This window comes from Copadichromis virginalis, linkage group LG17 (assembly GCF_057382275.1).
Source record: "Copadichromis virginalis isolate Kocher_CV1m ecotype Utaka linkage group LG17, C_Virginalis_male_GT1.1, whole genome shotgun sequence".
NCBI classification, from domain to species: domain Eukaryota; kingdom Metazoa; phylum Chordata; class Actinopteri; order Cichliformes; family Cichlidae; genus Copadichromis; species Copadichromis virginalis.
Window position 1 is genome coordinate 9,945,362 of NC_140634.1, and position 16,295 is coordinate 9,961,656.

At 41.1% G+C, this 16,295-nt stretch overlaps 2 protein-coding genes across 2 annotated transcripts; one reads left to right on the forward strand and one right to left on the reverse strand.

The window, feature by feature from the left end:
* The first annotated feature begins 332 nt into the window (after window positions 1–332).
* On the forward strand, window positions 333–6,686 carry LOC146688988 (uncharacterized). Its single transcript, XM_085436899.1, has 4 exons — window positions 333–462; window positions 4,031–4,906; window positions 5,456–5,550; window positions 5,667–6,686. Exons 1-2 carry the CDS (start codon window positions 425–427, stop codon window positions 4,851–4,853), a joined length of 861 nt encoding a protein of 286 aa, XP_085293025.1. The 5' UTR covers window positions 333–424; the 3' UTR covers window positions 4,854–4,906; window positions 5,456–5,550; window positions 5,667–6,686.
* Window positions 6,687–6,767: 81 nt separating this feature from the next.
* On the reverse strand, window positions 6,768–14,776 carry LOC146688989 (uncharacterized). Its single transcript, XM_085436898.1, has 15 exons — window positions 14,648–14,776; window positions 12,699–12,857; window positions 12,437–12,478; window positions 11,583–11,701; window positions 11,211–11,385; window positions 10,996–11,121; window positions 10,631–10,674; window positions 10,434–10,503; window positions 10,073–10,287; window positions 9,301–9,481; window positions 9,048–9,131; window positions 8,189–8,334; window positions 7,826–8,067; window positions 7,631–7,740; window positions 6,768–7,432 (listed from the first exon to the last, which is right to left on the reverse strand). The coding sequence occupies exons 1-15, from the start codon at window positions 14,774–14,776 to the stop codon at window positions 7,283–7,285; spliced, it is 1,992 nt and encodes a 663-aa protein (XP_085293024.1). The 3' UTR covers window positions 6,768–7,282.
* Window positions 14,777–16,295: the final 1,519 nt, after the last annotated feature.

Below are 16,295 nucleotides of genomic sequence, written 5' to 3' on the forward strand. Positions count from 1 at the left end.
TAAAAAAAGAATACTTCAGTTCTCAAGCACTTCCAATATTAACTTGAAGTAAAACTAATTTCATCTATGCTTCCCCTGTTACTACACTTAACATACTTTTAATGAGGAAAAGCTCTCAGTATATGTACCAGTACTCCTATCATGCAATTAAACATTTAGTGACATTTACTCATTTTGAACTTTGTGGAGCATTTTTACTATTTAACTTGACCTGCATTATATAAAGATGTAAGTTTCAGTGCACATACCTTTGGTTTGTGGTTTTTCAGGTCATGTGACACTCTTTAATATTGGAGGGAGGAGCAAATCATGTCATCTAAGTAAAGTGTGCAGACACAGAAAACAAACAGTCAGAGTCTGAGACAATCTGGGAGTAGTGAGTAGTAGCAGAGTTCATCATGGATAAAAGAATACTTTGCTGGATATGTCTGCTGGCATATTTTCAGACATCTTTGGCACAAAGTAAGTGTTTATTGCAAGTTATAGCATTGTTTGTACTTTTTATATTAGACAGCTTTAGAGTGATTCAACAACAACAAATGTAGTACAATACTAAAACAAAATGATAATAGCACAGACTCCACAAAATATTAATAATCAGCTTTTTTTAAACTGTAGTACTGTGAGCAAAATTTTGGTTACCTCCAAGAACATACATCCTGGGATCACCGGAATGCACAAACTCCTGGAGAATGAAGACTTCAGTGATCCCATGTAACAATATGACTAGAGCATCCAAGGTGCTCTAGTCATATTGTTACAATTTAATAAACACAAATAAGTTGGGGAATTTGTGTTTATTAAATTGTAACAATATGACTAGAGCACCTTGGATGAGTAGGTTTAATGACAGTTTATTAAACTGTAACATTGGATTGGGTGTATGATATATGTAATGATATGGCATATAAAACCCATTTTCAGTTCATGTTTTTTATAAATCAAATTTTCTGTCTACAGATGGCTTCTTTGAAACTAAGTGAAGTTGAATATTTTCATGCTCTGCTGACCACACAGCACATATTCAAGATAAAGCTTAACATGTTCAATAAAGCTTACCTTAAGTTAGTGCTTCTAAGCTTATACAGTGGGTCAAAAAAGTATTTAGTCAGCCACCGATTGTGCAAGTTCCCCCACCTAAAATGATGACAGAAGTCAGTAATTTGCACTCTCAACTGTGAGAGACAGAATGTGAAAAAAAAATCCATGAATCCACATGGTAGGATTTGTAAAGAATTTATTCGTAAATCAGGGTGGAAAATAAGTATTTGGTCAATAACAAAAATACAACTCAATACTTTGTAACATAACCTTTGTTGGCAATAACAGAGGTCAAACGTTTACTATAGGTCTTTACCAGGTTTGCACACACAGTAGCTGGTATTTTGGCCCATTCCTCCATGCAGATCTTCTCGAGAGCAGTGATGTTTTGGGGCTGTCGCCGAGCAACACGGACTTTCAACTCCCGCCACAGATTTTCTATGGGGTTGAGGTCTGGAGACTGGCTAGGCCACTCCAGGACTTTCAAATGCTTCTTACAGAGCCACTCCTTTGTTGCCCGGGCGGTGTGTTTTGGATCATTGTCATGTTGGAAGAGGGTGCATGGGAGTTTGCCCAACCAGTCTACATGTGTTTTGTGGACTTGGAGAAGGCATTCGACCGTGTCCCTCGGGGTGTCCTGTGGGAGGTGTTGCGGGAATATGGGGTGTCTGGCCCATTGCTACGGGCCATTCGATCCCTATACAACCGTTGCAAGAGCTTGGTTCGCATTGCCGGCAATAAGTCGGACTCGTTCCCGGTGGGTGATGGGCTTCGCCAGGGCTGCCCTTTGTCTCCGGTTCTGTTCATAATTTTTATGGAGAGGATTTCTAGGCGCAGCCAAGTGGCGGAGGGCTTTCGCTTTGGTGGCCTCAGAATCTCATCTCTGATTTTTGCAGATGATGTGGTTCTGTTGGCTTCATCGGGTGAAGGCCTCCAGCTCGCACTGGAACGGTTCGCAGCCGAGTGTGAAGCAGCGGGAATGAGGATCAGCACCTCCAAATCTGAGGCCATGGTTCTCAGCCGGAAAAGGGTGGAGTGCCCACTCCGGGTCGGGGATGAGTTCCTGCCCCAAGTGGAGGAGTTCAAGTATCTCGGGGTCTTGTTCGCGAGTGATGGGAGAAGGGAGCCGGAGATCGACAGACGGATTGGGGCTGCAGCTGCAGTAATGCGGACGCTGCACCGGTCCGTCGTGGTGAAGAGGGAGCTGAGTGTAAAAGCGAAGCTCTCAATTTACCGGTCGATCTACGTCCCTACCCTCACCTATGGCCACGAGCTGTGGGTAGTGACCGAAAGAACGAGATCGCGGATACAAGCGGCAGAAATGAGCTTCCTCCGAAGGGTGGCTGGCCTCTCCCTTAGAGATAGGGTGAGAGGTTCGGCCATCCGGGAGGGGCTCAGAGTAGAGCAGCTGCTGCTCCACATCGAAAGGAGCCAGCTGAGGTGGTTCGGGCATCTGACAAGGATGCCCCCTGGGCGCCTCCTGGGTGAGGTGTTCCAGGCATGTCCCACCGGGAGGAGGCCCCGGGGCAGACCCAGGACACGCTGGAGAGATTATATCTCTCGGCTGGCCTGGGAACGCCTTGGTATTCCCCCGGACAAGATGGAGGAGGTGACTGGGGAGAGGGAGGTCTGGGCCTCTTTGTTTAGGCTGCTGCCCCCGCGACCCGGCCCCGGACAAAGCGGAAGAAGATGGATGGATGGTCATGTTGGAAGACCCAGCCTCATTTCATCTTCAAAGTTCTCACTGATGGTAGGAGGTTTTGGCTCAAAATCTCACGATACATGGCCCCATTCATTCTGTCCTTAACACGGATCAGTCGTCCTGTCCCCTTGGCAGAAAAACAGCCCCATAGCATGATGTTTCCACCCCCATGCTTCACAGTAGGTATGGTGTTCTTGGGATGCAACTCAGTATTCTTCTTCCTCCAAACACGACGAGTTGAGTTTATACCAAAAAGTTCTACTTTGGTTTCATCTGACCACATGACATTCTCCCAATCCTCTGCTGTATCATCCATGTGCTCTCTGGCAAACTTCAGACGGGCCTGGACATGCACTGGCTTCAGCAGCGGAACACGTCTGGCACTGCGGGATTTGATTCCCTGCCGTTGTAGTGTGTTACTGATGGTGACCTTTGTTACTTTGGTCCCAGCTCTCTGCAGGTCATTCACCAGGTCCCCCCGTGTGGTTCTGGGATCTTTGCTCACCGTTCTCATGATCATTTTGGCCCCACGGGATGAGATCTTGCGTGGAGCCCCAGATCGAGGGAGATTATCAGTGGTCTTGTATGTCTTCCATTTTCTGATGATTGCTCCCACAGTTGATTTTTTCACACCAAGCTGCTTGCCTATTGTAGATTCACTCTTCCCAGTCTGGTGCAGGTCTACAATACTTTTCCTGGTGTCCTTCGAAAGCTCTTTGGTCTTGGCCATGGCGGAGTTTGGAGTCCGACTGTTTGAGGCTGTGGACAGGTGTCTTTTATACAGATGATGAGTTCAAACAGGTGCCATTCATACAGGTAACGAGTGGGGGACAGAAAAGCTTCTTACAGAAGACGTTACAGGTCTGTGAGAGCCAGAGATTTTCCTTGTTTGAGGTGACCAAATACTTATTTTCCACCCTGATTTACGAATAAATTCTTTACAAATCCTACCATGTGAATTCATGGATTTTTTTTTCACATTCTGTCTCTCACAGTTGAAGTGTACCTCTGGTGCAAATTACTGACCTCTGTCATCATTTTAGGTGGGGGAACTTGCACAATCGGTGGCTGACTAAATACTTTTTTGCCCCACTGTACTTGAAACTCCTGTCAATATCAAATGATTGCATGGAATGACTTTGAGTTGCTACTAAGATTAGTAGACAGATTATTTTCTGTCGAGTTATTTGGAGAGGGGCCAGCAGTCTGTGGCTGTTACTGAAATTATGAATGAAAGTTTCATCGTGTTAAGTCATTCTAATCTGCGCTTAACTCACTGTCTTTAAGCAACCACAACTGCAGCACCAACCACAACAACTACAACTGCAGCACCAGCAACCATAACTGCAGCGCCAACCACTACAACTGCAACGCTAACTGCAACTGCAGCACCAACCACACCTGCGTCACCAACAACCACTGCAGCACCAACAACCACTACAACTGCAGCACCAGCAACCATAACTGCAGCACCAACCACTACAACTGCACCAACAACCACTACAACTGCAACGCTAACCGCAACTGCAGCACCAACCACACCTGCATCACCAACAACCACTGCAGCACCAACAACCACTACAACTGCAGCACCAGCAACCATAACTGCAGCACCAACCACTACAACTGCACCAACAACCACTACAACTGCAACGCTAACCGCAACTGCAGCACCAACCACACCTGCATCACCAACAACCACTGCAGCACCAACAACCACTACAACTGCAGCACCAGCAACCATAACTGCAGCGCCATTCACTACAACTGCACCACCAACAACAACCACTACAGCTGCAGCACCGGCAACCATAACTGCAACAGTAACCACAACTACTGCACCAACAACCACAACACTAACCACCACTACAACTGCAGCACCAACCACCACTACAACTATAACACCAACCACAACTGCAGCACCGGCAACCACAACTGCAGCACCAACGAATACAACTACAGCAACAACCACAACTGCACTACCAACCACCACTACAACTACAGCACCAACCAACACAACTACAACACCAACCATAACTGCAGCACAAACCACTACAACTACAGCACCAACAACCACAACTGCAGCGCCAACTACTACAACTACAACTAAAACTGCAGCACAAAGCACCACAACCCCTACAGAAGGGTCAACCACCATTCAAAGTATGTGATTTAAATTAAAAGTACTTAATGTGTGCAACAGTTTCTCTTCCTACCTTCTGTTGTCCTTCCAACATTCACACTCTAATACTAGGGTGGGAAACTCCAGGCCTCAAGGGTTGAAGTCCTGCAGGTTTTAGATCTCACCCTGGGTCAACACACTGGAATCAAATGATTAGTTCATTACCAGGCCACTGCAGAATTTCAAGACATGGTGAGGAGGTAATTTAGCCATTTAAATTAGCTGCGGTGGTTCTAAAACCCGCAGGACACCAGCACTTGAGGCCTGGAGTTCCCCCACCCAGGGTTGGACTGGGACAAAAAAACGGCCTAAGCATTTTGACTAGAGACCAGCCCACAAAGTACTATAGGAAAAGCCATAAAGCCTCAAATGCTGTTGTGACTCCTGGTTTCATCTAAAAATCTAAAAATGTTATAGTGTAATTGTTTCAGTATTGAGGGAAATGTGCCTTATAGCAATAATCAAATGCATTTTATGATGTATAATTACTTTACACTTACCAATTATACTTTTATAATTCTTTTTTTCAGTTCCAACAGGCCCACAAGCACTTGCACATCTAAAGATAAAGATGACTACATACGGGCAGGTTAGCAATGCAACCATCATTGCCCTTCTTGAACAGGTATAGCTATATCTTAAAGTTTGCTTCGTACATTCTTGACTTATCAGTAATTTCACACACACAAATCATGTGTTAAAAATTCAAATGTTTAATCTCTGTGTTTTCTTTCCATTTAGTTTAACACCAAGGTCCTGAATGGAATACCCCACATTCTCTCTGTGACAAACATTAAAAAAGTTGGAGCATAAAAATTGAATGTGGACACAAGTCAAAAATAAAAATATAAAGGCAAGAATTTAACAGTGAGTTAGTAGATTTGTTTCAACATGATCCGGAGCGGCAGTTTGCCTCAGTCGCGTCATCATATCCTGAATGATTAGTACGTTGGTGTGAGAAGGAGACATCAGCTGTGCTGCAGTGGTCGACAGCCAGATGGGCTTGGATTGCTCTGTGAATGTATGAAACCTAAACCTGGGTGAAAGCAGATCATATTTAAATATCAATCCCCTTACATGATCATTTCTGAAATTAAATCAAACTGCAGAAACACAATGCTGTAGTTCCCATGAATTACAAATGCGCTTTTGGTTTATCATCTTGAAAAGTACAATAGGCATCTCAAACCAGGCAGCTGGCTAATAATGTCAATACTTACTCACTCTGACAAAATGGTGACTAGGAAATCAAATAATTTATATGCTTTGAAACAAAAAAAATATTTTATTTATTGGTTACGTGTTTTAGTAATATCACTTTTGAGTCATTTAAAAGTACAGATCCGGAAAAGCATTAATTGTACTGCACACACAGCTAGGCCTCTGAGAAAGTGGGTGACACTCAGTGGGTGAGAATTCCACAGGTGTTAACTTACTGCTCCCCGTGTCAATAGATTTTAATTAAATTTCCGTAACAGATTCTTGTTAACTCGGCTTTTCCACATGGAAAACAAGGAAAATTATTACTGTTGATGCATAAATACTGCACCCTAATGAAGAAAATAAATCAGTTTTCAGATATTACTGACCAACAACACACTTTTTCCCCCTTTGTGTTATTAGAATCAAATCTGTTTTTCAGAATTTGTTTTTGTATGTCTGCTGATTTGTACTGTACTTTAAACTGTGACTAAATTTTACAAACTTGTCACTCCTGCTACTAAAGTCTCATATACACAGAAATATATCTGATTCTGATTATTCTGAATAAAGAGATAACCATTTGTAATGGCCATTCTTTGTATCATTTATTCTTTCAGAATTCTTTTTAAATGAAACTTTATTCAACTTGTGAATTTAAAGCAGATTTATACCCATATACAGAATATCAAGAACAACAGCTGTTAGAAAATACAAGAGAAAGTGAAAACATAGATTGCTATTCAATGTTAAATGTGCTCTTCGTAAGTGCCATTTTAATAATTAATGAAAGAAAACACACCTTATCTGCATCAACAAATAAACTCAACATGGATCCATCAACTCTGACTTGGCCCTGCCAAAAACATCTAAGACCTTGTGTGTTGAGTACCATTCCTTCCCGTTCTTTTAAAATACATGATTCTACTTATCAAAAAATGCGCACAGGTTCTATTATAAACACTACACGGTTTAAAACCATCAGACTGAGGTCTTTACAAAATACAAACACTGGTCTAATCTACAGCATCGTGTCACCAGCACCAAAGTGCACACAGAGCAAATTGCGTCCTTTTAGTCATGTTGTTAACATCACACAGAAACGTTTAATCTCCAGTGAGAGGGAATTCTCTTCATAATCTCATCATCACTTCTCGTCAGTTGTCCTCTCCGTCTCGCAGCACCTTGTGCACAGCTCTGTTTAACAGGGCCAGCAGGTCCACAGCCCCAGCCACTCCCCTTGGCAGGTAGAGCTCCAGAGAAGAGGAGGCGGCATGAGGCAGGCGCAAATCTTGCATGCTGGCATCCTGAGAGGGGGGAAAAAAAAAAAAAAAAAAAAAAAAAAAAAAAGGAATAGTGAGGGAAATGTGACAAAGATTCATCTCTTGACAAAGGAAAAGGAGCTATATTTTATCACCTTGGATAGTTGATGCTGGTGGTGATTCTTGTGAATTTGAATCACAATTAAAGGCAGGATTTTAAGGATTTTTATGTTAAACACCAACCTGAGAGTAAAAACACAGAGAAATGAATCTGGGGAAGCCAAGAGGAGGCAAACGGTCAGCTCCTGTGATGAAGGTGAGGAGGTCTTCAAAGGAAAACTCTGCCTTGCCGTCTGATTGTGCAAACAGAGACATATTTTATCTAACCTGAAACACTAGAAGCATCTTTATTCTTTCCACCACACCCTCCAACCTTACCACGCACTAAAGTGAGGATTGTTTCCCAGTGTCCAGCTGTGGCCTCCTCATCTGCCCTCAGTTGGGCATCTGAAGTGCTAAAGCTGATGGTAAAAAGCTGCTTGAACTCTTCCAGACTCAGAGGCTGCTGCGGTGCACTCGTCATAACTGGGGCAAAAATTTCCCAGTGGGACTGAACCATGTCCCACAGCCCACCACAGCTATTCAGCCCCTCAGTAAACTGGGAGATCATTTTAGTCACCCTGAAGGACAACAAGTGGATTAAATTTAACTTTTGTATTTAGAAAGGGCAACATTTGCATGTAGCTCAAGTTGAAACTGTCGACACCATGTGTATGACGTATGCTTCTGTGTGTGCACTACCTGTCGTAGATGTAGTGTTTTACCAGGCGACTATAAATGGCTGGCATTTCATCAGAGTTGGCTGAACAGATCTCAGGGATCCCACAGCGTGACACCCAGTCGCACAGACTGGGAGACAGCAGCTTTACATCAGTACAACTATGTAGCTGTGAGAGCAGAGGAACATCATTTGTGTGCGGCACACAGAAGGCAATTATGTACACAGGACTGAGGGTTTAATACAGAGAAGAGTTTAAAGGTGAGGGGGGAAAAACTGCCATACAAACAGTTCATCATTCTACAGCTGAAGGCAGAAACAAGATGATGTTATTCAGCACTGTAATTATGCTACAGTCACATTAGGAAACCACTACAATTGCCATGGTATATGCAGTGATCTCACAATCTCATCGAAATGGTTACTTAAGACAGGGACCAGGTCTGTGACCTGTGTTCAAAGGGACTATCACACATCAGGAGGGTGATTGAATGGCAGTAAGATGCAGTCTGCTATCAGACTGTATTGAATAGGGTCATTTGGCAGTTACAAAGTCTTTTGTCATCCGTTGCTTTCTCTACTACACAGAAACTCACAGTTCCCAGTTATTTTTAGTGTCCAAGCAGAACCTCACAAATATGTAAAAGAAATTCCTTCACAAGTTGTTGCACAACCAACTTCTGGGCAACCAGTGGGTTGGTGCAGCTATGAGGTTACCATCCTATTTTTACTCCAGTGTGACCGATCCATCAATAAAATAACTGGTTTATATTAAGATCATCGTTATCCAAACTAACCATGTATAATAACACAGGTACAGCAGTATATCAAGTTTTTAAATATGTTACAATTAGAGTTGTGAGTTTTCTTCTTGTGTGCTACCTCTTTCAGTTGAATTTGGACTTCGGTATCAATAATGTCCCGCCAGTTGAAGTCTTCTAATGTTATACTGTGGCAACACATCACCTGTGACAGTAAAATAAGCCATACAGACAAAGATTGTGCTGGTAATACCTGACACAGCTACAGGGCATCAGAAAAAGTAATCTAATATCACATTCGCAAAGAATAGGCAATACTGTATGACAAATTCTTGTAGTGCCTACACTAGCACACATTCAGTTAAGGACTCTACCTGATACAATGCAGGGTGAAGGCAACAAAGTCCAGGCCCACCCTGAGCCAGCGACCAGCCAATGAGAACCCCAGCTTCATAGTACTTCCTCTCCTCAAGAGCTGTGAAGTTGCAGGTCATGAACAGACTTCCTGGAAGACCCTCAAACACACAGGTGTGCTGCAGCTCCAGCAGCATCAGCCTGCATGAGAAGAAATGTAGACATGAATTAACAAATGACACCTTTATGCTTTGGTGTTTTGGCAGAAACCTCTTTCAGAAGAACTGAACATTTCTCTCAGAATGGTGGAGCACCAAAACAAACAAAACAAAACGAAAACGAAACCTAGATGCCATTATTATGTCATTCATCAAAGAAAAAAAGAAAAATCAGCTGCTACCTTTCCATTTTGTATTGCTGTAAATACCATCTGTTCACATATTTGGGGTTTTGGACGGTTGATCAAACAACACAATCAGTTTTATTACCACACCGTCTTCTGGGATCCTGAACAATCATGATGAGCATTTGACACAATTTTCACATTGTTTACTGCAGCCCCAAAATGTATAGAATATGATCCTATTATAGACTACATGCTACCATGTGGAGATCTTTTTGTGAGCCAGTTTTCCAATTACAAAAAAAAGTGAATATTAAATCTTGATGAAATTCATACAGTCATGTTGGATCAGAGTTTGAATAAATTAGCTTCAGTATAGAAAACCATACAACTTATTTTATGCCTGAAGCCATCAGCTCCAGCAATAATTTCAGGGAAATGATGAGGACCTGAAAAACTCCCTGACAGGGGCCTCGTGGCTGTCGGGCTCTTCTCCACTGAAGGAGATAACAGGCGTCGCCCTGAAGCAGAAGTCGGGCCTCCTCACCACCTCCAGAGCGCCGTGGAGTAGATCTGTCCGCCTCACCTGGATGTGAGTTTTCAATCCTGGATCTACGTTCTCCTGTCTGAACGCTCTCAGGATGGTGTCCAGGTCAACAGTGGACTGCGCACAAAAGATGCAAGTTTAACAGGAGACAAAGATAATAATAATAATAATAATAATAATAATAATAATAATAATAATAATAATAATAATACAACAAACTGAATTTAGGATTGACTTTTTTATCTTTTATCCTCCAAACTCACCTTCTTTGTATCCCTGCAGATGCTAGGCTTGATTATTAGCTCACTTTTACCATCTTGGCAGCTGTCTGTGCTGCTCCCCCCCCCCCCCAAAAAAAAAAAAAAAAAAAAAAAAAACAACACACAAATTCAGATAATGCAGCTATTTAGTTTGTCACTAATCATTTCTAAATGTGTATTCACAGGAAATGTTTTCTTGCCTTTTTACCACAAGTGTCTCACTTGCTGACCCTTCAGATTCTGTCTGTAAGGAGAAGAGAACTTTATAAACTACAGACAAAATGGAGGCAGACTGAGCAAAGCTAAAGCAGATTGGAGAAATAAACGAAATAATTAAAGATCCCGTGTTCCCCGGTTCACAGGAACAAGGCGTCCAGGGGTCCATGAGCCATTTTAAACACTTGCTGTCGTTTCTGTTTTTTCACAGAAGCCAAATTATCTTTAAACTGAATCTTAACACACAAAGTTGTCTTTATGGCTTTTGAAATATAAAAATGTATCAGATCCAAGTCCTACTTTTATAATGATCACATCAGGGTATTAGTAATGAAGCAGCAGTAGTTACCTCTGAGTAGTCGTGGTGGCTCAGGATATATAAAGCACCATGTTCAGAGATCCTGAGGACCTGCTCTCCAGTCCAGCCCTCTGAAGGGGTGTCAGGGACAAACAGCACTCTGGAGCTCTGCACACACTGGAAACAACCACCACATTCAGCAATGTTCTGTGTACTAAAATGAACAGACTTTAAGACACCTCAGGCAGAACACATCTCACACCCACCTGCAGATATGTAAATGAAAACTTTTGTCCTGCCTGTTTTACAAAGTGCCCCTGAAAGAGCATCGCCAGTCGACCCTTCACCTGAGTGGCTGACCAGCTGCGGTCAATGGTGATGCGAGCAGTCATCATCATGGCTTCCAGAGCTGCTTGGTCTTTATTCTTTGGAACTATTTGTCTGGAAGAACAGAAAATAACATTTACTTCACTGAAAAATGTTATGAACAGTAGAGTAGATTCAAACAGAGCTATGTAAACACCTTTTATTGCCACAATCATCACTTTAGAAACAGTGGGAGCTACTCAAACATTCACTGACCTAAAATGGCATTTTGAATAAGATTTTATGGTATTCTTTCCTACATAAACACTCACCTGTCCAGCTGTGACATAGAGTGTCCTCTGGGTAAACAGACCACGTCTTTAACCACCAGGCTTTTCTTCTGAGGAATCAGTCTCTTCCATTTGAGATGACCAGCTTTGTTAGAATATGGCTGAAATACACAGAATAAACCCTCAGTGTTACATGTTGGATTCACGAACAGGAGAATATCCTAAAGTTACAATGGGGCAAAACTGTGCAGGAAATGGGAAATATGGTTTCCATTTTGGCAGAAAATAAAGTTTGAAAAAACTGATTGAACTTTGATTAAAAAGCTTAAATCGTTGATGATAAATAATGTGCTGGAGACTGAAGTCAACATTTTTCTGACACTGTGGAAGAAAGATGAACAGATTCATCAATATTAAGGTCAAGCCTACAATAAAAATATAAAGTAGTAGTAGTAGTAATGTAGAAAGAAAAAGTTCTTTTTTAATACACTTGAAAGTGTGAATTGTGAATATTTTCTGAAGGAAATTTTATTTAAATCTTATGATGTCTAATTCATTTTTCATTTTTTATTGTCCGCCTGGTTTGGGATGAAGAACCAATTTCATATAATACACACGTTAACCAATGTTAGGGAGGCAATTTAAGCTCCTTGAGGCGACTGTTGTTCTGATTTGGTATGAACTGATTTGAATTAACATTGCTGTGCTTTGTTCTAATTCCAGTAGGGGAACTGGACCACTGCACCATATAGTTATATACTGTTTGCACTGCTCTCACTGTTTGTATGCAGCATCCCTGCTCTAGAGTCCAGGCTGCAAATCAAATGCCTGAGTCGGTGATATGTTATGAAGAGTCATGACATATCAGTAATGAATAAAGGATTCCCTGACTTTACCATTGCTGGATGACTCTTTGACTTTCTGATAGAAGGAATCACCTACAGGAAGGAAAAACAAGAAGGGTGAATAAAAACAAGAAATGTGAACTAAAAAAAAAGGAATACAAATAAGATGATCATTGTAGAGAAGCAATAAAGTAAAGTAAAAACCCATTCCTGGAGGTCCTGACCAGCTATTTAGCATGGGATGTCTTTTTTTCCTACTACAAATTTCTTACTTTCTTACCAAGTGGTTTATAACTTCTGCCTTATTACTAACCTCCAGCTCTATCTCTACTTCTTGTTTGCAGACCACAGCAGAGCAGTGAGGTTCTTCCTGGTCTGGGGAATCTGTTTCAGCCTGGTGTCTGGGTTGAGTTTGGACCTGCTGCTCAGGGGCTTCCTCGGAGTTGGAGAACAGAGGACTCGCCATGTATCGCTGTGTACAAGAGGAGGACAAGGAGCTGGCTTGTTATGTATGAGCACACAAATGATGCAACAAAAGAATATGTGAGTCCGCATCATTAACCATCAGGCAGCAAAACACCATTGTTGTTTTGAATACATGAGTTGTAGTTTCAACATTGTGGAGCCACTACAACATCAGAACAATTCTACTCACTGCAATGATGAGAGCTGATTAATCACAGTGTTTTGAAATTATGGCTTTGGCTCTGGTTCAGTTGTCCTTTTGCTTGATTGAACAGTTTCAGTGATGTATCTGAAGCAACACTGATTGTTGTTATTCCAACAATTAGATCTTGTTGTGGCTTGTAGTCTAACTTGGTGCTTTTTGCTTGACAGCAGATTGTTATTTAGCTGTACCAACAGAATTTCATCAATTTTATATCAGAAATTCTTGAGAGAGTAGTAGTAAAGCTAATCATCTACAGAAAAATGACTTATCTGAAGAGTTTCGGTCAGGTTTCAGAGCTCAGAGTACAGAAACAGCCTAAGCAATGGTTACAAATGGTGGCCTCTGACAGTGGCCTCATCTCTGTGCTTGTCCGGCTAGAACAGATTGATACTGTTGACCATAAGATTTTATTACACCAATGAGAACATGCAGTGGGTATTAAAGGTACTGCACTGCAGTGGAATCATATCTTTCTAACAAACTCAAATTTGTTCATTCCATTTACATTATACATGTTTCCTTTAGGCCAGAGGGCCACTTGCGTCTCACGTCATCCCTATATCGGCGTAAAGAAATATAATGCTGTTTGGCTCTTTAAGTTTTTGTTTTTTTTGTTCAAGAGGATTTCTTTGTTGTTGAATGCAACATTAAAATAAGTTCTTTAAAAAGCAAAGAAATTATTTAATGATGGCAAACGCGTCGAGTGATTGTCTGTGTTAGTTCAGTGAGAGTTATTCGCAAAGAAAACAATTTTCACTTGCAGTCAATAACTAATGTTTGCATTATTATTTTGATAGATTCAAACAAAGTTATAGCAGAAGTGCTGCCATGTGTCTGGCCAGAAAGACAGTACCAATTTGTTTATTTGGCAGTTCAATGAAAGTCTTCAGTTTGTTAAGAGTGATTTTGCACTGTATAAATAAAATTGAAGATGAAGATGTCTTGTTGATGCTAGAGGTGAGAAAGCACATGGGCTACAGGAGCAAAAGTCCACACCAGGTGCCACTCTTATCAGCTAAGACCAGGAAACTGAGGCCACAATTTCCATGGTCCCAGAAAGATTCAGGAACAGAAGATTGGAAAAATGTATGCATGTATGATGTAGGAGACATCTTCTAACACATTTGGTGCACTTGGTACCAACTGAGAAAATGCCACCAACTGGGATGTGGTAGAACAAGAGAGTGTAGCTGACAAATCTGCAGCAATTATGTTGTTGAAAAATGCCATGAAAGCAGTTCTAAATTGAAAAAGGGTTTCCATCCCAGTACCAGCAAGGTGCAAGTGAAAGTAAAGTCTGAATGGAAACGCAGAACAATATCTATACATCTACAGTTCTACATACAAAGTAAAACCAAACAGGTTTGGTGAGTATTTAAAGCAATACCTCTCTGTACTGTCTAGAAGTAGGACGTCAACCCTTTAAGGTGTATTTATATGTTAGTTCTGAGGTTAGTCAAAAGATATTGGATCTGATTATGATATACCACCACTCTGCTCATCATATGAGCTTCAAAAAGTTTCCTGATGGGGTCAGCACTATTTATAAATCACACATAATGTCTTGCAGTGAAGTATTTAAAAAGACACACCTGGTGAACGCTGTATTCCTCCTCTTCTTCCTGTGTTATCAAGACCTTACAGGGCTCCTTGGAAGAAAACACTTTCATTTCAATGTTTTCTTTAATGACCAGTGACACTGGTTTCTTCCCACACGCCATCCTTCCTAAAATGACACCGTTTACGGTATCTAACCTTTGCTTGTTCTTTATTTTGTCCTTATTCTTATTACCTCTTTTTTGCAGGCTTCTTGTGACTCAAAGCTGATTTCATGCTAATTAAGTGTTCTCTTGCTTAGCTGAGAGGGAACCACCAAACATCTAAACAGGTGAAGTTTCATTACCTCAAGCTGCAACCTATCAGTCTAAAGCTGTAGTTGGCTCACAGTTGTGTTCTCAGGCTGTGATTGGTTGTGTGGATAATCTAGAAGCTGATATTTATGGGAGTTCTGTTCAAAAACAGTGTGACTTTTGAAAGGACGGTTTGTGTATAGGAAATGAATTACTGCTGTACCACGTGTGAAACAAAATAAAAAATGAAATGAAAAAAAGCTCTGCCTGATTCAAAAGTAGCTTTAGAAGTACATGTGGCCCAATCAATGCAACTTTGTCTCTGTAGAGCTTGAAGGAGACTTGTCCTCAAGTTATAGACACTGTCATGAGAAAAGGTCACTAATCATGCTATCCTAAGAATTTCTTTCATCATAAGGCTGATTATTAAAATACTGCTCTTAAAGCTATCATACCATTATTAACAAAAACATTCATTTACCTTATTAAAATATGGACTGCAAGGAGAAAGTCTGTAACACATTATTTCAGAATCCATATTTTTATTTCCTTCTTTAAAATTATTATTCAGGCTTAATTTTCATTCACTTCAACTTTCCTGTTAAAAGTACTGCAAAAATTAATTGTTACAACATGTAAGTTTACAAGGAAGACATTTCAGGACCTTTGATTTGAAACAGTGTAAAATAACAGCTAAAAAATGATAAAGAAATGACTTAGGCTTAAGCGTGAGCTTTGGTAGCAGGTACTAGGAAACAATGATTCCATATCTAATTATGTTTATTCATTTCACTGAGACTGTGGCGAATAATAAAACCCCACACTGAACAGTCTTTAATCAGCAGGATCAAAAACTGAAAATTTACCATTTAATATCCTTCATGAGGTTCAAATGGATCCGATGAAATGTCACATGGATAAATCGAGTTAGTATCTTTGTGTATTTCTTAAAACTTAAATCAGGAAATTTATTTTTACATGGAAAGACCTGGTGTTGGATGCTTTCACCAACACCACCTTCTTTACGCTTTCCCCCTGATTCCTTCAATAATGTTTCACAGGGTCAAACAGTCAGAGCTCAGGGTCCTCTTGGTGGCACCCAAGTGTCCATCAACAGTCTGGTTCCCTACTCCCTGCAGGGTCTTGAACAGGGACCTGTGGCAGCTCAAAAGGAGAATGGACCTTAGCTGTAGAAATATTGGTATGGCATTCATCTCCAGGTTTTTTCCAGCCTTACAAATGCACTTGAAGGGAATCTGTCATTCTTGACTGACCTCAAGCCCTTAGTTTATCATACCATGCAGAATTTAAGTTCTTCTCCAACAAGGAGACCATGTCAGAGGCTCTGGGCTGCATTATCTTTGCAGTACAGAAACTGTGATTTGGATTT